General features: G+C 62.7%; 2 protein-coding genes across 7 annotated transcripts; both read left to right on the forward strand.

The window, feature by feature from the left end:
• Positions 1-361: 361 nt before the first annotated feature.
• Positions 362-4,742, forward strand: LOC112296385 (C-type lectin domain family 4 member G). 2 transcript variants are annotated; one of them, XM_053913363.2, is made up of 9 exons: positions 362-427; positions 745-846; positions 1,214-1,267; positions 1,414-1,476; positions 1,579-1,683; positions 1,994-2,083; positions 2,258-2,406; positions 2,514-2,629; positions 2,891-4,742. In XM_053913363.2, the coding sequence occupies exons 1-9, from the start codon at positions 373-375 to the stop codon at positions 3,027-3,029; spliced, it is 873 nt and encodes a 290-aa protein (XP_053769338.1). In that variant the 5' UTR covers positions 362-372; the 3' UTR covers positions 3,030-4,742. The 2 variants fall into 2 exon arrangements, with proteins under 2 accessions (XP_053769338.1, XP_053769339.1); XM_053913364.2 differs by lacking the exon at positions 1,414-1,476.
• Positions 4,743-12,548: 7,806 nt separating this feature from the next.
• Positions 12,549-20,375, forward strand: FCER2 (Fc epsilon receptor II). Of its 5 annotated transcripts, XM_024551209.4 has the most exons (12): positions 12,549-12,654; positions 12,825-12,963; positions 14,838-14,986; positions 15,933-16,052; positions 16,351-16,404; positions 16,918-16,980; positions 17,180-17,242; positions 17,332-17,394; positions 17,481-17,570; positions 19,142-19,566; positions 19,689-19,795; positions 20,125-20,375. In XM_024551209.4, exons 3-12 carry the CDS (start codon positions 14,965-14,967, stop codon positions 20,261-20,263), a joined length of 1,146 nt encoding a protein of 381 aa, XP_024406977.2. In that variant the 5' UTR covers positions 12,549-12,654; positions 12,825-12,963; positions 14,838-14,964; the 3' UTR covers positions 20,264-20,375. The 5 variants fall into 5 exon arrangements, with proteins under 5 accessions (XP_024406977.2, XP_045044183.2, XP_071075575.1 ...); XM_045188248.2 differs by lacking the exons at positions 12,549-12,654; positions 12,825-12,963 and adding an exon at positions 12,994-13,115; XM_071219474.1 differs by lacking the exons at positions 12,549-12,654; positions 12,825-12,963; positions 15,933-16,052 and adding an exon at positions 12,994-13,115.
• Positions 20,376-21,337: the final 962 nt, after the last annotated feature.

Consider the following 21,337-nt stretch of genomic DNA (forward strand, 5'->3'; position numbering starts at 1 on the left):
GCTCCCTACACCTGCTTGCAGATGACGCTGCAGCTACCAGCCCAGGGAGGCTGATAGTGAGCCAGCACACCTGCACACACACACTCACAAGCACGGACACACTCCACTTCCTATGGGCTTCCACCCTCTGCAGCACAGACCCCCCAGATATCAGTCTCCCACGCCCTTCAGCTCCCCATTCTTCCACTTCCCTACTCCACCCCACCCGTAATGCCAGCTCAGCCCAGAAAGGGCCAGCCCGCCCTGTAATTGGTCAGTGTGTCCTTGGTACCAGGAATTCATACCCAGGAGATGGAAAGGAAGGGGGGGCTGGGTGGGGTGGGGGAGTGGTCTACATTTATATCAGTGCCCAGGACTGGGAGCCAGCTCACCATGGACACTGCTGGGTACAGCCAGTGGGGTGGCGGGCTGGATGAGGCCCCCAGAGGTATGAGCCAGCAGTGGAACTGCCTCACTGGGCCCCTGGGGTCCCTCTGATTTGGGATTTCATGGGGGGAGGGAGGACAACAGCCTAGAGAGGGAGCAAGTCCTGGGTGCAGGAGGGACCCCACAGGCGCTTGAGGCAACTGGACATAGATTCAAATTTTGACTCTATCACTTAGGGGCTGTGACCAGAGGCAAGTTACTTAACCTCTCTGAATCCTAGTGCTCTGGGACCCAAGCGCCCAGGGCCTGGTCCTCGGGGCCCAGGGAGCCAGGACTGTCCTGGTACAGGAGGGACCCAGCAGTCCATTGTTACCCCAGGGCACTGTGGAGGCTGGGGACGGCGCTTCCTCTTCCTGACCCTGGCTCTGGTGGTCGCAGCAGTCCTGTGGGCCTTCATCCTAAGCATCCTGCTTTCCAAGGGTGAGTGACCATGTAGGGGGCTTGATTGTGTCCCACCCCTCTCCCCCAGCGCCAATCCCTGCTAAATTCTTCCCTCTGCCCCAGGGTGCCCCAGCTGGGTCCCAGGCCCGAGCCTGGGGCTGAGGGTGAACCCGTGTGAACGAACGGTCCGTGTGCATCTTGGAGCTGTGTGCACCCCCACGTGTGTGCATGAATGTGTGTGCGTGGCCCCCTGTGCTTGTCTCTGCTTGGCATTTGGGCGCATCCTGTGCGCTGTACACCTGCCCGCCCCCTCTGTGTGTCCCAAGATGGTGGTCGCCACACTCCTCGGGCGAGGGGAGGGTTCCCTCGTCCCTGGGGCCGCTCCTGCAGGAACCTCTCTCCACAGCCTCCACGCTGCAGGGGGAGTTGCTCGGGCACCAGGACCTGCTGAAAGCAAACGGTGCGTGCAGACCAGGGCCTCACGGGTTTGTGAGTAGGTGGGCGGATACCCCAGGGTTCGCGGAGCCGGCCCCGGAGTGCTGAAGGGTGTCCCACGAGTCCCCGAGGGTGACTCGGCGTGTACGGGTCGGGCGGGGGTCTTTCCAGCCTCGAAGCAGACAGCGGCGCTGGGCGTCTTGAAGGAGGAGGTCGGAGCCTGCAACAGCTGCTGTGAGACTTGTGGGCCGAGAGGCGGGGCCTGCGGGCTTGGGCGGGTCCTGTGGTCAGGAGGGAAGATCTCAGAGGTCTCGCCCCCTCCCCGCCCCCTCTCAGGCGGGAGCACGCAGGCGCAGCTGAAGACCGCGCGCACAGAGCTTGGGGAGGCCCAGGTGAAGCTGGTCCAGCAGCAGAGCGCCCTGGAAGAACTCAGCCGCCGCGGTGAGGGCGGGGCGCTGCCAGGACCCGATCCCTCACCACACCAGTGCCCCATTTACATCCTGGTCCTTGCGATCCTGACCTCTAACCCCGATCCTGTCCCCCATCCTGACCCTGCGCCCTAGACGCTGTCCCTGGACTACACCTCTTAACCCCGTCGCCACGGGGTCCCCCGCTATAACGGTCCTCGACCCTGACATTCCGGGCCGCCCCGGACAGTGATGCTGCCCCTTCCCTGCTCTCAACCCTACTCTTGACCCTGACCTATATACAATCCCCCCTCCATATAATCTGGACTCCCATGACCTCGCAGTGACCCAGAGCTTGGCCGAAGCCGTGAGGGACCGCGAGAACATCCGCAGCGAGCTGTTCCGCGAGTTGGAGGAGGTCCGACGTAGAAACGGTAAGCAGGAAAGGGCATGGAGTGCGCCAGGGGGTAAGTGGACCTTGCCCGCGGGCCCGGTGGTCCCTGATCCGCCCGAATCCGCCCTTTCCATTGCTCTGCCCCTGCGACCCTCAACCCCCTCCGTCTGCTGCACCTGGAAGCAGTCTACTTCATGGACCTTTCACCCCACAGATTCCTGCGAGCAGTGCCCCACGTCGTGGCTGCCTTTCCAGGGTTCCTGCTACTTTTTCTCGGTGGTGTGGGCCCGATGGGAAGAGGCGCAGCTCAACTGCGCCGGCGCTGGTGCCCACCTAGTGATTGTCGGGAACCTGGAAGAGCAGGTGCGCAGCCAAAGCAGTAGGAGGAGTTCACTGCAGGGGGCGTGGCCTGGGCTGTGTCTGCGGGGCCCCAGTCCCTGGCAAGCCAGCTGGTCTCTCCTTCCATCCAGAGCTTCCTGAATCGGAATATTCGAGGCCGCGGTTACTGGCTGGGCCTCAGGGCCGTGCGACAGGCGAACAAGGTCCAGGGCTATCAGTGGGTAGACGGAGTCTCGCTCAGCTTCAGGTGAGGAAAGGGAGGTGGGGAAGGGGCAGGTCAGCCCCTGGGGCAAGTGCGTGGACTCATCTCAGGGACTCCTTAGGGAAGGCCAAGCTAGCCACGAGGACCTGGCTGAGGCACAAATTCGGGGCTTTATATGTTATATCCCAGGTGTATGCTTAAGTTAGATCCTCAGGTTGTCTAGGTTAGACCCAGGTGACGAACAGGCTGGACCTCAGGGCCGTCCTCAGCCGATGCCCCAACCATAACCCCTCCCAACCTGTGCAGCCACTGGAACGTGGGCGAGCCCAACGACTCCATGGGGCGCGAGGACTGCATCATGTTGCTGCGCACCGGGTTGTGGAACGACGCCCCTTGCGACATTGAGAGTGGCAGCTGGATCTGCGAGAAGAGGCTCAGCTGCTGAGCCCACCCAGTCCACTGAGCCAGGCCACCTGCCTCCCCTGCCATCGCCCGGGCAGCTGGCCCTCCGGGCTTTTCCCGCCAAGGGCTGGTGTATGTGTCTTTTCTCTTCAAGCCCGCTGCTGGTGCGGAGAAACAGCCCCACTCAGCCGGGTCCAGTGCCTGCTATCTGGGACCTCCGCTCCAACCTCTTCCCCTCGGACCTAGCGTAGCCTCCACCTATTCCAAAATCCTGGCTCCTGGGCCCTTTGATCTGGCCCCATGTCCCTCCCCAGCCAAGGTCAGAAGGCTCAGAGATGGAGCTGTTTGGTTTTCTTGCCTTTTTCCCTGGCCTGGGGGGCCTCAAGGAGAGGGGTTTGGTGCACTGTCCTGGAAGCCATAGGGAGCATCGGGACATGTTTGCCACATGAACCTTGGCTCCTGGCTGTGGGACGCCTTCTAGGCTTTATCCCAAAGACCCTGACATGATCCCCAAGAGTGGCCCAACCTCTCTAAGTGACCTCATGGCTCTTGATGCCCTGAACCCCAGTGAGTGGCCTGCTCTGGGCCAGTAGGGCTGTGGGGACACTGGGGACAGGAGTGAGGCAGGCCCAGTCCTGGCCCCCACCTGGGCCCGACAGTCTCGTTCTGGTCCAGCTGGGCACAGGCACGGTGTGACAGTGAGTGACTCAAGGGCGAATCTATGAGTGAGAGACACAGGATGCCTTTGAGGGAGCCAGCTGTGTCCTGGAGGAGAGAGACTGTGCTGAGATACCAAGGTGGTGTCCCCTTCTCTGAAGAGACTGTTGCCACCTTGTGGCCACATCAGGCAGCCTTGACAAGGCCCTGAGGGGTGTGTGAGAGGGGCTGCTGGGATCTGAGCAGCAGGGGCCTGGTGTCTCGGGCACATAGGTTCTGTGACCGCTGGGTGAGACAATGGGAAAACATGTCCCAGAGAAGGTGAACTTCTGAGGATCACTGGGGTTTCCGCCCATGGAGAGTGTTGGAGGCATGCAGTGGGTCCGGGCCATTGGCAGATGTGGGGACCACAAAGCCCGGCCCATCCACGGGGGCTTCTGATCTGAATCGACCCTACTCCCCGAGTTCCTGCCCCTTTCCCGGGACCTGGGGGCTGTCCTGACATTTGCAGGGGAGTCACATGTAACTAAGGGGTGAGAACTGAGTGCAAAACCAAAGCTGCCGGGAGCCCCTGGGGTGCCCGCCCCGAGAGCACTGATGAGCAGGAAGGAGAGGGAACCTGCCACAGAAACACCCTGGCCAGGTGATGGGTCGGTGCTGTGAGCAGCCAGCCCTCCCGCCCTTCTCTGTGGCCTCTCCTCGTGCAGCTCAGAGCCAGGGCCTGGCCCCGCCAGGATCCTTCTCACCCCTGGACAGAGAGCCATACCCAGTGAACTGACAGTCAGACTGGCAGCCTCCCAGACGGGCAGCTTGCAGGAGTGCATGGGCCCATCAGAGTCGCCCTAACAGGTGACCAGGGCTGGATGGCTTAAGACAGCACAAGTCCTGGGCCTGGGGGGCGGCGTGCTCAGTTGGTTGGAGCGTCACCCCGTGTTCCTAAAAGTTCTGGGTTGGATCCCCGGTCAGGACCCCTACCTGGGTTGTGGGTTTGTTCCCTAGTCGGGGCGTGCACTGGAGGCAACTGGCTGATGTTTCTCTCTCACGTCCATGTTTCCCTGCCTCTCTAAACATCAATAAACTTATCCTTGGGTAAGGATTAAAGAAAAAGCACGCATTCTGTTCAGTACAGAAGCCCACAGTTAATTTCCCTGAGCCAAATGCAGTGTCCCCAGGACCAGGCTCCCTCTGGCCGCTCTGTGGGAGAACCTGCGTCTTGTCCCCCAGCTTCCACACCAGCACCGGTTCTCTTCCTGGCCCGAGGCCCCTTCCACCGCAAAGCTGAGAGGGCAGCATCTCGTGTCCGTGGTCCGGCTGCCTTCTCCTCTGGGCCCATTTCCCTCTGCTGCCGTCTTGGAAGGACACCTGAGGTTGCACCTCAAGACCCACGTGGGTAATCAGGGGCTTTCCTGTCCTGCCCCAGCGCGTGCTGACACCCCTCAGGTGAAGGGGACAGCTCCTGACCAGACTGCCCTAACTGTAGGTGAGGCAGTCTCCAAGCCACCCCACTTCTGACCAGGAGATTCTGACCAACTGATACAAATTCCGAGGCTCTCACAACCCCCTCTGGTTCCCTAGTTTGTCAGAAGGACTGAGAACTCAGGAAAGCCCTCTTCGAACAAACCTGTTGTGAAGGATGCAGATTCAGACGAGCCAATGAAGAGACCCACGGGGCGAGGGCTGGGAGGGTCTCACTCACGGAGCTCCCTGTTCTCTTCCCCTGGTCCTTCCACGTGGCTCCAGCAGGTCAAGCAGAAAGTTGCCTGGCAGTCCAGCCAGCTCTGCCTCCTGGCCCGGTGGGACGTGGCTCCGCACCCTTACAGCTTTGTCCCAGTTGTTGGGTCCAGAGGGAGCTGTACCCAGGGCTGGAATGGCCTGCGCCCAGGCACCAGGGCAGGTGGGGCCGCCACAGGCCGTCCCTCTGGGCAGCAGCGGTGGCAGCAAGTGGCCCGCCTGATAAATTCTGCGGCCCCAACCTGGGAGGTGGCCCAGGGGCCTCACTGGGGCCTGCGACTCCTCAGGCAGGGGGCTCCAGGCTCTGTGTGGCAGCGTCTGCAGGGCCGAGGGGCATCGGGGGGCAGTCAGGACACCCTCACAGCTGCCCCAGGGAGTCGGCCCCCCATCCATCTCCAGCTGGCTGGCCCTGCCGCTCCGACCCCAATCCCACACACACACCATGTGCAGAATTTTTTATGGCTTTAAGTTTTCACTTCTTTGGGGCAAATACCTGGCAGTGGGTCAGATAACAGATGAGGGTGTTACTCTTACAAGAAACTGCCAAACCAGTTTGCTAGGCGGCGCCCCACTGTGCGCCGTGCCCTGCAGCCGTGGTGGGGGCGCTGCTTGCTCAGGAGGCACGTTTGGACCCAGGGCAGATCTCAGCGGGTCTAGAGCCAGGTGGAGGCGCTTCTCCAGAGAAGGGCAGGAGGGGAGGAAGCCCGGCTGCAAGTGAAGCCCATAATGGGGAAAGCAGGAAGCTGGGGGTAGCTCGTGCCTGATGCCATGTGTTATTTTGGGGAGCCCGGGGACTTGGGAAGCAGGAGTTGGGGGGTCTCTGCTCTTGGAACTACAGCCCCTGATCCAAGGCCATGGAGGGGGTGGCGAGAGAAGCCAGAGGGAAGGATTAATCGGTCCCCTGGGGCACGGGGCATTTTCACTCCTTGGCTCACAGTGGTTTTCTCCTCCACCACCACCTGCGCTCCAGCACCGGGCAGCTTGTGAGGCTTCGGGCGCTGGCGTTCCACAGAGGACAGGGGCTCAGGGTCTGGGCTGAGTGGAAACAGCGGTTCACAAAGCGCTACAGACCCCAGGAGCCCACCGACTGGGTGGAAGTCCTTCCACGTGGAAGTCCTGGGACAGACGGGACCCTCGCGGGTGCGAAACCACATGGGCCAATGCCTGCCTGGGAGCAGAGGCAGGGATTTCGCGGGAAGGGCCATGAAAGAACATTCTGGAGCGATGCAAGTGTTCTGTGGTCTTGACAGACACTTGAATTACAAGGCGAATGCATTCGTCAAAGCTCCGAGAAAACCCTGTTGGGATTTGTGCGTTTCATCCCATGTGTGTTCGCTCCAGGGGAAAACACAGTGAGGAGGGTGGCAGACAAACACTGGACTGTAGTTCATGCTCTGGGGGCTGCAGGGCTTCGGGGCAAGTGAGCTGGAAATGCACGGAAGGTAGGATGGGTGGGGGGGGGGGTGCAGAGACTCAGAGTGAGGCCCGGAAAGACAACACTGACTGCAGAATCCAAGGACCGGCCTTCCGTTTTCAAGCTCAGCTTCCCCGTGTGCTGGAAGGCTGTCAGAGTGAAATGTTGGGGTTCAGGTGCTGGGTGCTGCCTCCCTGGGGCTCAGAGTCTGGCAGGGGCAGGAGGAGGAGAGGAGGGACAGAAGTTGTTGTGCCCACAAGGTGAGGTCAGGGGTGGAACTTTCTAGAAAAGAGATTCCCCCCAAAACTTCTAGGTGAGGGTGAGGTGGTGGGGGAAGGAGGTCTGCGTTGGAGACAGAGGGGGCTTTTGCTGGGAGGCAGGGGGTTTGGGCGGGAGAAGCCCCTTCCAGCTGCCCTCTGCCTTTGCCCCAGTGGACGTCCCCGACATCCTCCTGAGCGGCCACATGACCACACTTTCTTGGGCTGAATCAGCAGGTCAGTGGTGGCCTTGAAGGCCAGCCAGGGTTTCCTGGACAAGCTAGCCCCACCTTTCCAAGGAAATGGCCTTGAGACGCAGTAGCCTGTCCTTTCCAAGCTCCCCCCTCCCCACTCCCAATCCCAGGAAACCCCCTGGGATCCCCGGGTGCTGACCAGGTTGGCCGAGGTGCTCGGGGAAGCCCCCAGGGTGAGATGGGAACACACTGGCCTCCAGCCCCGGCCAGCCCCTTCCCACCTTCTTAGCCACCTCCTCAACTCCCCCACCCCCAGCCTGGCTTCTCCTGTGTCCCCAGGCTCGGGTGCATGTGGCCGATGCTGTCTGGAAGCCCCGAGTCCACACTCGTGCTTGCCACCTACTCTCGGGGTGAGCCTGGGCCCCGGACGTTGGCTCTCTGAGCCTGGGCTCTTGCACTTCTCAGGTGGGAATAATAGTGACAGGAGCACCCACCACCGAGGATACTGGGGTCGGCTGAGGAACAGCCCCCAAAGTTGCCCCATGTGAACCCCAGGTCCTGTGGGCGTGTGGCTGTCCATGGTTAAAGGGACTTTGCAGGTGGGGTGAAGGGAGGCTCTGGCAGGAGGCAAAGCCGAGGCAAAATTGCCATTGGCAGGGTGGGGGCTGCGTCGCCCTAGGGCCCTCTGCCTGGGAGGCGGGGGTCAGCCTGGGAGAAGAAGGAGACATGGGAACAGAGGCAGTTGGCAGAGACGGGGAGATGCTGCGCTGTGCACTGTGCAGAGGAAGAAGGGGCCGCCGTCCCAGGGATGTGGTGCTGGGCCCCCCTCGGTCTCCTGTAATGACTGGCCCTGTGGCTGCCCTGAGGTCAGCCCAGGGAGAGGGTGGTGGACTTCCGACCTCTGGAGCTGGGAGGCACACACCTGTGTTGTTTGAAGCCCCCGAGTCTCTGCTAATTTCTGCTACAGTCACAGCAAACAACTTCAGATGTGGTGCCTGGAGAGCACCTACTGCGTGCCCGGCCCTGAGCCTCCAGCTTGCGACTTGGTGGTGGCCCAGGCACATTCACACACAGGGCAGGGGTCATGGAGACCCTTAAAGGGGGGGCTGGGGGTTGAGGGGCCACTTGAGCGGGGGTCCCTGCCCTCAGAGAACAGTCCTGTGGGATGAGGAAGGACCAGGAAGGGGCTTAACCATCGGGAGAGCCTGGGGCCCTGGCCCTAGGGAAAAGCAAACCATGTCTGCGGGGGTGCAGGCCACACAGCGCCCTGCTGGCTGCAGGCAGCTGGGTCTCCCTCTCTGGGTCTTGGCTGGTGGTGGTGGCCCTGGGGGCCAGAGCCTAGGCGGCCACGTGCTCCAGAAAGGAGCACCAATAAGCCTCCCAGGCACCGAGCACTTCTCTGAGCCCCACACGGTGCGGAAGGCTGACATCACGGGCAGCCTCCCCGTGGACCCGTGCTCGTCCCCCCTGTGCAGCCAAGGAGACTGAGGCCTGGGCAGGGTAAAGGGGGTGGGGCTGGGCCGCTGCAACTTCCCCTTACACCCCGTGGGGACAGTGACTAGGTGTGTCCAGCGGGGGGGCGGGGGGGGGCAGCACCCTCCTTCCTGGCCCACCTGACCCACCAGCCGCCAGGCAGCCCACTGGGATGGAGTAGGAAAACCTCCCACAATCCTAGAGGGAAGTCCCTAAGGGGCGGTGGCCTGGTCCCCGAGACTGGAGTCCTGGCTCTTTGGGTCCCTCACTCTCAGGCTCAGGATCTGGGTGCTGGCTTCCTCTGTCCCTAAGGGGCTGGGGTCCTGGGGTCCTGGACTTTCAGAGCCTTGAGGAATTCTGGATGTCTGCGGGCCGAGAGTCAACCACCAGCCTGGTCCTCACACAAGGTCTCTTCCTCTGATGGAACAATGGTTGCCATTGGGGAGAAATGCCCCCATCTCCCGGGGTAGGCCCGGAAAGCTCTCAGGATTCCTGGAGAAATGGCTCAGCCCCGGGGGCCCTGCGGGAGTGCCAGGGGGCCTGGGAGCTGGGAAGTGGGCCCTGGGCCTAAGAGGCCATCCAGAAGGAAAGCCGTGGACAAGCCCTCTTGTGTGTGCCCTGCTCCTGAGCCCCTCAACCTCTCTCCACCCCGAGCAACACGAACATGGCCCAGCCTGGCCAGGACTGGTCCTGTGTACGCGCCCTGTGCCGACGTCTGTGGGCATGTCTCTGTCCAGTGGGTGGCTGGTGGGTGGTGTCTGGGTTTCTGTGTGTTTGTCTGCACCTCTGCCTGCGTCTGTGTGTTCGCATTGTGTGTGTCCTGCGTGTGTCTTCTGTAACGTACGTGTGGCTGGTTGTGTCCTGTGGTCTGGGTCCTCCTGTGTTCGTGGTGTATGCCTGTCTCTGAGGAGGTCTGTGTGTGTGCTGCGTGTGGTTTCATGTCGTGTCTGCATCCGTGATTGGATTGTGTTGCATGCGTCTCCATGCCTGAGTTTTGCATGTGCGGCATGTCTGTGTGTGTGCACGTGTCGTGCCTCGGTTGTGTAGTGCCTGTCAGCCCCTGCCTGCGGGGGTGTCTCTGGGAGTGATGGTGTGGCATCGCTCCGTGTGTCGGCGTGGACGGCGCCACGCCCTGCATCCCTCTCCCCACTGAGTCACAGCAGCTGTCTCTGGGCCCACCCCCGGTTCTCTGGAATCCCAGTTCCGCACAGCACTGGGGCTCTGCAAGACGCTGTGAGATTTCCAGGCCTGCCAGGGCCAAGAGCCCAGTGCCCTTCCCTGTGAGGGAAACTGAGGCCCGGGAAGGGTAGGGACTGCTGAAGCCACACAGGCGAGGTTGGGGGAGGCTGACAGGCCACTGGCCCACTCTAGGGAGGGCGGCATGGACCTCCCCTGGGTAGAGGGGCCGGTGGCAGCTCGGGACCGTGAGGTTGCAAAGCCCAGGGGAGGACTCTTATTGCGGGGAGCGGCACAGGTGGAAATGCAGCCCCTGCTGCAGCGGCCTGCTCAGAGGTGCCCCCCGCCCCAGGTTTCTCAGGCCTCCAGTCCCACCTAGCTCTTCCTTAGGGCTCCCCCAGTCCTGCCTTCCAGCACCCACCCTTGTCCTGTGGGTGAGTGGGCTTTAGCCTTTGCTCCTGTGCTACCTCCTGGATGGACCCTGAGGACGCTGTGCTCGGTGGGCAACCCAGCCACCACAGGACACCCCCGGGCTGCGTCCGCTCACAGCAGTGCCCTGGAGGAGTCGGACCCGCAGAGACCGAGAGGAGAGGGGCAGGGGCTGCGGGAGCAGGTGGGAGTTAGTGTTGGATGGGACAGTTTCCGTCTGGGAAGGCGAGCACATTCTGGAGACGCGACAATGCACTAAGGCCACTGAGGATGACTGAAACGGCGGTTTTACATTACGCACATTTCACTACACCGAAGACGAGGCTCTGTGTTCCTCCCTCTGAGAGCTCCTCCCCGGGGCCCAGTGCACAGTAGGTGGTCAGTGATAGGTAGAGGGAATGGAAGGGGAAAGAGGTGACCTGCCTGCAGCTGGGGGAGAGGCACAGACGGACAGTGAGGGTCACAGCCTGAAGCAGCACCTTCTCCTCCTGCTTCCAAGCCGTGCTTCCCAACTGAGGTGAGTCCGCCCCTCAGGGGGCACCTCGCCACATCTGGAGACATTTGTTTGTCACTACTGGGTGGAAGGGAGGAGGGGGGTGCTGCTGGTCACTGGTGAGCAGAGGACAGCCCCCAGGAGGACTCAGCCAGCCCCAATGTCAACAGTGCAGAGAAAGAGAAACCCAGGTTTAGAGACACCTTCTCCTGGAAGGCCTCCTGGATTTGACACACCTACTGCCTCACACATCCCCTTCTCTCCTGGTAAGGCCAGCAGTGATTAAGCAGGTGGGATGAGCCCAGGGGCAGGATGGGGTTGGCATCAGGGCAGCGAGGCTCCTTCCTCAAACTGCACTGGTGGCAGCCCTGTCCCGAGTGCTGTGGTTCTCAGTGAGCGCGGCGCGGGCGCGTTGGGGCTGCGTGGGGTCGGGGCTGAGGCTGTGCGGGGGTCCCAACTGGGCACCGCGGGGGCACAGGGCAGGACCCTGGACTCGCTCCTGCTGCGCGGGGCCGAGACTGGTGACCAGCGAGGCGCAGACCCGGGCGGGAGGATCCCGGACCAGAAAGGAGAACCGACACCCTCAGGCCAGGGCCCACCCCCGCTGGCTTCCTGTTTTTCCCCTGAAGTGGGTGAGTGACCTGGGCTGGTACCGCAGAGGGGAAGAGGGAGGGGGCGGTCGCGTGACAGGAACCCCAATTGAGATCTCACCCCCTGAAGCCTCCTCTCGTCTGAAGGGAATGCAGGCCGGCGCCCCGCGTGGCCGAGCGTGGAGGCTAGGGACCCACCCTGCAGCCCCTGGGCCAAGCAGAGACGCGGGGACCCCACGACCTGACCCAGCCCGCGTGCTCGGCCCACAGGACTTGCTCCCACACTTTCCCCTCCTCTTTCCCGTGTCCCCATCGCCAGGACGGCCCCACTGTCCTCGCAGATGCTGGGCGGAGGCCGGGTGTTTTTCACAGCGTCCCCCGAGTGGCCTCCCCCACGACCCGCCCCTGACCGAGGCTGGTCTCTCTTCCAAGCAGTCTGCTGGGCTGTCCTGTGGCCGCTGCTCTGGGCTCAGTCCTATCCCTGCCAGGCCCTCCCAAAACTGCCCTCCCTAGCTTGCCCTCCTACCTGGCCTCCATGACAACTCCCCAGGCTCCCCCAGGCCCAGTGCTGTCCTGGCTCCACCCAGCAGCCCCCAGTGACCCCTCCAATGCCCAGCTGACAACCTCTCCCCTCTGAACACGGCCATTCGTTGCTATTCGACAACCATGCGCAGGGTTCAGGCCCCCACAGTGAGCCCAGACCGAGGCTGAGAGGGACATCCAGGAGACAGCGTGAGCAGCCCCAGACCACCAGAGCCATTCAGTCGGCACACCTGTGCTGAGGGCCCCGCGTGGACACAGTGCGATGTGACGGACAAGGCTGCACCGTCCCCTCCGTCCTGGAGTGCATGCACCTGGGGACAGTCCAGCCTGGCCCCGCCCAGTTTGTGGGTGGCCCGGCTCAGTGGGACGTGGGCACAGGAGGGGTGTCCAGCCTGGGGCGAGGAGGTGGCCCATCCCGGACTGGAGGCGCTGGCACCGGGCAGTCCCTAACCGAGGGTGGGGGTGGAGTGAAGGACCAGGGAACGCGGTGTGGGCACAAAGAGCAGGCGGGCCCAGTGCCACCTGTCAATACACGGCTAGGTGGACTGATGGCTAGGGCTAGCGTTGGGACTCACATTGCCTGAGTTCAAGTCCTGCCTCTGCCACTTAGGAGCTGTGGGGCCCTGGGCGAGTTACTTTACTTCCCTGTGCCTCACGCCCCTCATCCGTAAGGCGGCAAGGGTAACAGAAGCGTCTGCCACACGGGGGACGGTGAGTATTGCATGTGTTACTGCATCTGAGATGCTAAGAAGTGGGCCCAGCACACGTTGCTACTAAATTAAACTGCACAGCACAGCTGCCAACACCAGAGCACAGTTCTGTCCGGCTGTCCCTCACGTCTTCCTTTCTCTTCCCCCTCCCTCTCCCCTCTCCGTGCCCAGTCCATTCGGTTCAAGTCCCGACCCTACCACTGACCCGTCAGCAGTTTGGGCACGTGGGCTGGCATCTCAGAACCTGTTTGCTCCCCTGAGACGTGGAGACAATAATAGCTTGGACTTCACCGGGCTGCGGGCGTGAGAGGTGAGGCCATGCGTTAACGCACTTCCCCGGGGCGAGCCCTGAGCAGACAGCAGCTGGCTCTGCCCTCAGCAGGGAAGGCGCACCTTGGGGTGGGGGTCAGTGCCGCAGCAGGTGGCCTCTGTGGCCAGGACAGCGACAGGCCCAGAGCTCACGTGAGTGTGAATGTGTGATGCCTACCATATATGCAGGTGTGTCTGTGTGGGAGTGCTGTGAGTGTGTGCCTGGGTGAGTGTGGGAGTGTGGCTCCGCACGTGAGTCGGGGCTGGTGGTGGGAAGTGGGTGCCGATTTGCTGGGAGAATGAGCTCTGGGCCGAGGCCCGACGGCTGCCCAGGAGGAGGTCTGTATGAGAAGGGGGTGGGCAGCAGGTGTCAGGGACACCCTCTCCAGGTGTGTGGGGACCTGGCTGGACCGAGCGACAGCCAGCCAGAAAGAGGAGTTTGCTGCTCGCACTGCGGGCTGATGGAGCAGGGCCCTGGGGGCCACAGGAGGCTGCACACAGAGGCGGGAGCTCTTGTGTTAGAAGGCTGGCCTGGTTCTGGGCCCCGCCACCCTGACGCATACCAGCAGACACCTACCAGGAGGCCATGTGCCCAGCAGCTGAGCAGAAGAGCTCCAAGGTCACAGGTCCTGGGTCCGAGCCCTGGGAAGTAGGCAAACGCCCAACCCTCCCAGGGCCCTGGTTCGCCCAGCACCCCAGCAGGCCTGCTGAGCGCCAACTGCCTAGCGGCGCCTCCCATACCGCAGTGTGCCCCTCCAGTGGGGTCGGCACTATCACCCTAGTGCACAGAGGGGCCCACCCCAGGTCTGGCCGGCTCGGGCTCAGGCACATCCAGCCACAGAATGGTGGCACTTCTGGCCTCCTCAGGATGGCCAGGCACTGGGTTTGAGCTGCCAGTGACCAGAGCTGGACCACCCCACGTCTCCACTTCCCCAAGGCTCAGAGAAGGGAAGCCACTTGCCCACAGTCACACAACAAGTGGGGTAGCTAGTGATCCCCAGGCTCATTCAACCCAAAGTCCACGCTCTTCAGCACATCCTGAGTGCTTTAAAGTCAAGCGACTTTAAAGACGTCTCAGAAGGCTGGCAGAGAGGTCCCTGAGGCCTGGTGACGGGGACTCTGCATTTCCCGGCGGGACCTGGCACCGAGCAGATGCTGGGAAAGGGCCAGTCTCTGAAGATCCACTGTATCCAGCAGTGTGCCGACAGCCTCTTGTACAGTAACACTGCGGGCCACCCAGCCCCTCAGGGGCTGGGTCCTCTCGCAGCCCCCATTAGTGCAGGGAAAACTGAGGCTCCGGGAGGTTGAGCTCCGGGCCCAGGCTTCCCAGGCAGCAAGACTAACCAGAGCTGAGGGTATTTCGGGGCTTACTGTGTGCCAGGCCTCGTCCCAAGCACATTAGCCATTCACACAGGGCTGACCACCGCCCTACAGCATCAGTGTTATTAATATCATCATTTCCTTTCTTTCTTTCTTTTTTTGAGAGAGAGAGAGAGAGACATCAATTTGTTGTTCCACTTATCTATGCACTCACTGATTGCTTCTCCTATGTGCCTGGACCGGGGATCGAACCCTCAACCTTGGCGTACTGGACAGAGCTCTAACCAACTGAGCTACCCAGCCAGGGCTTCATGTCACATTTTACACGAGAGGAAATTGGTTTTGAGGTTCACCACTTGCTCGGATCCCGTGGGTACACATTTACTGAGCACCTGCCGTGCCCCTTGCATGGAATGGGCCCTCGGGCACTCAGCTCTGGTCTCAGCCTGTGACCCCGCACACCAGCTGCATCTTCCAGTTCGCTGTGAGGTGCAGCGCTCTCGGCTAAGAGCCGAGCACAGCCAGCCAGTGGTCACTGTACCTCTCAACCTTCAGATGCTGAGACCTGGTCCTACTGCTTGTGAGACGCAGACCCCAGCCGGAGCTGTGACGGTGCACACCCGGGGACCATCTGGACAGGGGGTGAGCGCCCCATCCCTGGGAGGATCCAATCAGGGCTGCCATGGACGAAAGCCCCTACTCAGGTGAGAGGACTCTCTGGAGCTGACCCTGACCTCCTGCTCCCCCCAGGAGAGGAGAGGGGCTGTGGGGCCCCCTCTGGGAAAGAGAGTGAATATCTAGGAAAGGCCCACTCTGTGGGGGCAGGTGAGCCCCGAGAGGCCCTCCTGGCCCAGAGCCATGCAGAAAGGGAAGCCCCGGGCACCTCCCTCTCTGACTCACACCCTGGAAACAAGAACAAAGCAGTCCCTGGGGGCCCAGGGACCAAGTGGAGGAGGACCCAGAGCAAAAGAGGTTCTGCAGGATGAGTCCTCACAGCCAGGATGAGGGGCGGGGGCCTGGACCTGCAGTGGAGCATCATGGTAGAGTTTGGGGAAACAGGGCCTGGGGTGAGGCTGGGGGGTCTGATATTGGGGAAAGAGCTGGGGAAAGAGCTGAGATATGGGGAAGACCTGAGACCCCACATCCTGTGTTTAGGGAAGGGTCCCCGGGGGAGACAGGCATCAGGGTAGGGGCTGGGGTCAGAGGGGAAGGAGACCCAGCCTCCTGCAGGTGAGTGGTGGGGCAGCTGAACTTATAAAAGGGAGGAGGGCCACAGGAGAGCGCAGGATGGGGGTCAGCATGTCAGGAAGGGCGCAAGGAAGCGGGGTCTCAGCTCCGGGCCCTGGGCACGTCTCTCTGGACAGTGGCCTGGCCCCGAGTCAGGCTCACTGTCAGCTGCAGTTTGGGAAGAAGGCACAGCAGATATTGGGCTGGACAGACAGAGGGACAGCCTCAGAGATGCACAGATGCAGCAATGCACATGGAAGATGGAGTGAGGGGAAGGGGCACAGAGCAGGCTGGGGGTCCACTGACACCCTCAGCATCAGTGTGGGCTCCCAGGCCTGCGGGGCTCTGAGCAGCGGGGCAGGGGCAGAGCTGGGGCCCAGCCCTCCTGCGTGCCCCTCACCACCCCCGCCCCCCCCACGGCAGACGTCCTGAATCTGCACAGAAGGCAGCGGCGTTGCTGCAGGCCGGGGGTGCTGATCGCGCTGCTGGGGCTGCTGACGGCCTTGCTGTGGGCCGGGCTGCTGACTCTGCTTCTCCTGTGGCGTGAGGACACCCCCAGCCCCATACGGCCCACCTCTCCTGTTCCCTCCCAGACCCCCACTCTAAGGTCTGGGGGTCCCAACATGCCCCTCGCAGCCCAGTGCCTCCCACCTCAGCCATGCCGGCCCCTTCTCACGTCTCTTCCTCCACTCCTGAGAGCCCCCACTGCGGCTCAGCACCCCCGCCCCCCACCCTGTGGGCACATGATACCCCCCAGGGCTCCATCCCCAGCTGGCAGGTGGGGTGTGGGCAGGTGGGGGCACCTGAGAAACCCTTCCTCTCCTCTTCTTCTCCTGCCCAGGCTGGGACACTGTACAGGGGCTGAAACAGCTGGAAGACACCGCTGCCCTGAACGGTAGGGAGGTGCCAGGGTGGGAGAGGGGGGGCAGGACACCAGGCTCTTGTCCTGCTTCTGCCACTGACCACTGTCAGATGCAGGAGAAGGACTGAGGGTCAGCCTGAGCCCCTCCCCCTGCCCGTGCACGAGAGGCTCGGAGAAGCACCCGATGGAGTATGAGGGGAGTGCTCGTGCCCCCGCCGAGCCACCTGTACAGTGGGCATCATCTCAGAGCTCTGAGGGGGGAACACGCTGAGGCTGTGCCGCACTGAGCGGGCACCAGGCATCAAGCCAGCTCTCGGTGACTGCCCCCTGCTTCCATACTTAATTCTGGGAGGGACAAGCGTACACACACTTGCTCTGTTGCCTGCACCTTCCCCAGTGCCTTTGCCATCAAGGTCAGAGACAAAAAGCTGTAGCTGTTGTGACTGTGTGAGGGGTGTCCCAGCCCTCGGCGCTGTGGAGGGGTGGGAGATTCGAAGACCTGCCTGTCTGCCGCCTGAGGACGTGTCTTCCCTCCCCCTCCCCCAGTCTCTCAGGTTTCCAAGGACTTGGAAAGACATAAGGGTGACCAGATAGCCCAGAGGTCCCAGGGTGAGTGACTTCTGCTGGGGATCTTGGAGAAAGAGAGGAAGGGGATTTGGATAACGTGGGCACAGTGTCGAGACCACCTGTGACTTGCAAAATGAGCAGGTGGCCCTCAAAGTGCCACGCTCAGAGCCGAGGGGGCCACTGGAGGGCGGGGGTGCCCCTGACAGGCTTGCTTACCACCGAGCACCCCCCCTGCAACCAGAGGCCCAGGTGCTGCAGACCGTGGAGGAAGTCCAAGCAGAACAGAGGAGAATGAAAACCCAGGGTGAGAGACTGGGGCAGGGGCAGGGGCAGGGTGGGGGTCTGAGACCCACAGGCGCCACTCCTGACACCCTCCCTGCCCGCCTCCATCAGACTCCGAGCTGTCCCGGGACCTGGATGCACTCCGAGAGGATCTGACCAACCTCAAGTCCCAGGGTGAGGCCTGGGAGGGTCTGCAGGCAGGGTGGGGCCTGGAGGCCCGCACGTTTGTCTGTGACCACTGCCCCCACGTGACCCCCCAGGCCTGAATGAGAGACGCACAGCCTTGACATCACTGGAAAGGCTCCAGGAGGAGGTGTCAAAGCTGTGGATGGAGCTTCGTGTGTCCAACGGTGATTGGGGGCGTGCGTGCGACAACAGTGTGTGTGTGACGGTGTGGAGGAGCGTGTCTGTGTGTGGCAGGGCCGATGGGGGATGCTCGAGAAAGCCCTTTCTGAGTCCGGCTACTCCCTTCCGCTGCCCTGGGGGTTGGGGTCCCACGTGTCCACTCCAGGTAAAAAGCAGGCCTGTGTTCACCACCTTGGGGTCTCTGCTGACCAGTCCTCCGCCCACCATGGCTCGGCGGAGGGCCAATGGCAGGAAGCCCTCAGCCACAGTGCCCCCAGAAGACTGCCTGAGGCTGCCAGAGGGTTGTGGGGCCCCTCAGCAGTGTGGGTGTGTGGGGCACCATGGCCTCTTCCTCACGGGTGGCCGCGACGGGGCAATGCTGGCGGGTACAAGGCTCACAAGGGTGGCCCCAGCGGGCCAGCCCAGAGGGCAGACATTCAGTCACCGTGCCTTTAACCTGAAGTCCCACCCCCGCCCCTGGATTTCTGGCCTTCCACCTCTGGGAAGCCCCGGATGCCCAGCTGGGCCAGAAAAGAGGAAGGATCTGTGCCCAGTGAAGGAGCGCGGCCCCTGGGACCTGGCGCAGCAGTGGGAATTCCAGCGGACCCCGTGCTCCCTGGGAGTTGGGGGGGGGTCTGGACCAGCGACCTCCAAAGGGCCACCTCTGATGGACCCCCAGCTGCAGGGCCGTCTCTCGGTGACCCGTGACACACAGCCCTGCCCCTCCCCGAGTTCCCCTGGAAGGGACCAGAGATGGTTTCTGCCTGTTTTACTGGCATCTGCCCTGGGCACGGGCCACACACTCAGCTCTGCTCGTCCCAGGGCTGCACGGACTTCTCTGGCCCCAGGTTCCCACAGTTCCTCCCAGACGGCACCCTAAGAAAACCTATTTTAATTTACGAGTGAGTAGACCCAGTGACAGTGGGCTCAGCCCCCACCTGGGAGTGCTGGTGGCAGTGACAGTGCCTAAGAGGGGGGAGCAAGGGGAGAGGGACCAAGGTGGCCCTGGGTCAAGGTCATGGGGACCCTGCCAGCCAGCCCCCACCTCACCGCTCACAGCCTCTCCTGGCTAATGAGAAGAAAGCCAACTCAATGCCCCAGAAGCTGGGTGTGTGCTGGTGTGGGGGCCCAGGGGGACCGAGCAGGGTGCTTCAGCTGTGCTGGTGGCGTGGCCAGTGTGGCTTCAGTGCTGGATAGGCACTGCTGGCCAGTGTCGGTGATGATGATGTTGGAGGTGAAGGTGTTGCTGGGTGTGGTGGGGTCTGGGGACATGGCACTGGCAGCTGAGATGCTGTTGATGGCGGAGGCTCTGTGGTACCGGTGTTGGCACCGACAGCATCTGCCTGTGGACACATTTGCGGGGGGGACTGGGCGATCGAGGTGCTACCGCCCACTGTGCTGGTGGCGTGGGGGTGGTGCAGGGGGCTGCGGTGCTGCTGCCACAGGCGTGCTCACGGTGGCATCACTGGTGGCCGCGGCCATCCCTGGTGGGGCTGCTCCCATACATCGGCACCAGAGCTCCAGGGAGGAAGGACCTGTGAGACTCTGTGTTCGGCTCTCGTGGGTCTGCTTTCAGCCCGGACCCCAAAAGTGACTCCAGGAGAGATGCTGCCACCCACTCTGCTCACTGTGCCCTTGGTGCGCACCGTGATGTCCACTGCTGCACTTGCCACAGCACCAGCCACGGCACCCGCCCTAGTGTCCACCACAGCACCAGCCACGGCGCCCGCCCTGGTGTCCGCCCCAGCACCAGCCACGGCGCCCGCCCTGGTGTCCTCCCCAGCACCAGCCACGGTGCCCGCCCTGGTGTCCGCCCCAGCTGTGCCCCTGAGCCTCTCCTCCACCCCAGGCTCCATGTGTAACACGTGCCCTGAGGAGTGGATCAGTTTCCAGAGGAAGTGCTACTACTTCGGGGAGGGCGCCAAGAGGTGGATCCAGGCGCGGTACGCCTGCAACAAACTCAATGGGCGGCTGGTCAGCATCCACAACCAGGAGGAGCAGGTGGGCCTGGGCTCTGCAGAGGGTGCAGCCAGCATGGTGGCCGGGGGAAGGTGGAGCCCCAGCACGGCCTCCTGGACAGCAGAGGGACCCAAGCACACCCTCAGCCCCCTCCTGCTCCTCAGGACTTCCTGGCCAAATATGTCAACAAGAAGGGCTCCTGGATCGGCCTTCGGGATCTGGACATAGAGGGGGAATTTGTCTGGATGGATGGGAGCCCCCTGGACTATAGGTGAGCAGCAGTGGGGGTAGGTGGGGGGATGTTGAGCAGATGGCCCCAGGCCCAGGCTTGGAGGAGGGGCCACTCTGTGATGAGGGCAGGGTATGTGGGGGAGTGCGTCCCAGGCCCAGAGTTGGGGAGCTTCTGTAACGGAGGGATATGGTCAGGGTTTGGAGGGAGGCCTAGTCTGGGGTGGAGGAAGGCAGGGGGTGACGGAGAGGGGGTGGGAATCCCGCGATGGGGTGAGAATCCCGCGATGGGGTGAGGAGGACCAAGGCTCAGGGGGCCGTGAGCCCCTTCCCCTACCCACACCCACCCTGACACAAAACCTTCCACTCCAGCAACTGGCGGCCAGGGGAGCCCAACAACGGGGGTGAGGGCGAGGACTGCGTTATGATGCTGGGCCTCGGGCAGTGGAACGACGCCTTCTGCAACAGCCATCTCGAAGGCTGGATATGTGACCGGCTGGCCATGTGCTGACTGCCCGCCTCCCGCCTCAGTCCCCCAGGTGTGGACCCTGACAGCCCCTGCCTGCCCTCCAGGCGCACTCCCCTTTGTGATCCCCCACCTCCAGTATGGGAACAGCCAGGCCCACAGCCAAGGCCTGGGTGCCTCTTTCATGGCCGAAGGGTCCAGTGACATTTTCTCCTGCACAAAGGAGGGCAGCTGACCCACCCCCGCTTCCTGCCAACTCCCCAAAGGGCCTGTCCCTTGCCCCTCAGCCCAAATGGCTGCTACCACCTCCCTGTCTTCAGGTGTTCAGAGCTCCCCGCTCAGGAATCCCTGCCGCCAGCCTGGAGGCTGGGAGCTCCCGCCACGGGCACAGGGCCCGACAACCCAGTTTTGCAGGGGGCAGCGAGGCTGCTGTGGCCCCTGTGCGCTTCCTCCATCACCCCACCTCGCACCCTGCAGGGGTCAGGAGTCGAGCCTGCCCTAGTCCTCCCCAGATGTAGCCCCACCTGTCCTGCCACCACAGCTCAGCGCATGCATCAAGCACGCCCTCCTTAGGGGCCTCACTAGCTCCAGCCTCCAGGTGTGGAAGGTGGGAGCTGGGAGCTCCAGAGCCTGGTGCCTGAGGCTACCTCTGCGCACTGGGAACAGCTGAGGTGGCATCTGGATCTGTCCACCCCTTCTCCCTGCTGTGTTACAAGAAGCATACCCTAGGCAGCGGGGCTGGAGGTGAGGGCTCTGGGCCCCAGTGGAGCACCGGACACCCCTGGCCCCCCACACCCCGGCAATGCCACAAGGTGAAGCAGTGCCCTGCCCTGAGCTGATGCACAGCCCAGGACACAGAAGGGGCTCACGAAGTGCTGGCTGGCTGAAGGGATGGATGCAGATGTGGCCCAGTGACCTGGCAGCTGAGATCGAGGCTCCAGCCCCACTGTCCCTCAGGGGCAGAGGCAACACCAGGCCCAGGCTTGGCCAAGGTCAGCCTGGTGCCGAAGTAGGAGGGAGCCAGGCCAGGGTCTCCAGACACCCCAAGTTGAACTACTTGCCTGCCTGTCCCACCCCCAGCTCCTGGCCCAGAGAAGAACCAGGCACGGGCATATGATT

This window comes from Desmodus rotundus, chromosome 10 (assembly GCF_022682495.2).
Source record: "Desmodus rotundus isolate HL8 chromosome 10, HLdesRot8A.1, whole genome shotgun sequence".
NCBI classification, from domain to species: domain Eukaryota; kingdom Metazoa; phylum Chordata; class Mammalia; order Chiroptera; family Phyllostomidae; genus Desmodus; species Desmodus rotundus.

Coding starts and splice junctions, on each gene's coding strand:
- LOC112296385 (XM_053913363.2), top strand. CDS start 373: ATGGACACTGCTGGGTACAGCCAGTGGGGTGGCGGGCTGGATGAGGCC. Junction 428..744: donor GCTGGATGAGGCCCCCAGAG/GTATGAGCCAGC, acceptor TTGTTACCCCAG/GGCACTGTGGAGGCTGGGGA. Junction 847..1,213: donor AAGCATCCTGCTTTCCAAGG/GTGAGTGACCAT, acceptor CTCTCTCCACAG/CCTCCACGCTGCAGGGGGAG.
- FCER2 (XM_053913442.1), top strand. CDS start 15,265: ATGAGTCCTCACAGCCAGGATGAGGGGCGGGGGCCTGGACCTGCAGTG. Junction 15,323..15,932: donor ACCTGCAGTGGAGCATCATG/GTAGAGTTTGGG, acceptor CCCCCACGGCAG/ACGTCCTGAATCTGCACAGA. Junction 17,395..17,480: donor GACCAACCTCAAGTCCCAGG/GTGAGGCCTGGG, acceptor GTGACCCCCCAG/GCCTGAATGAGAGACGCACA.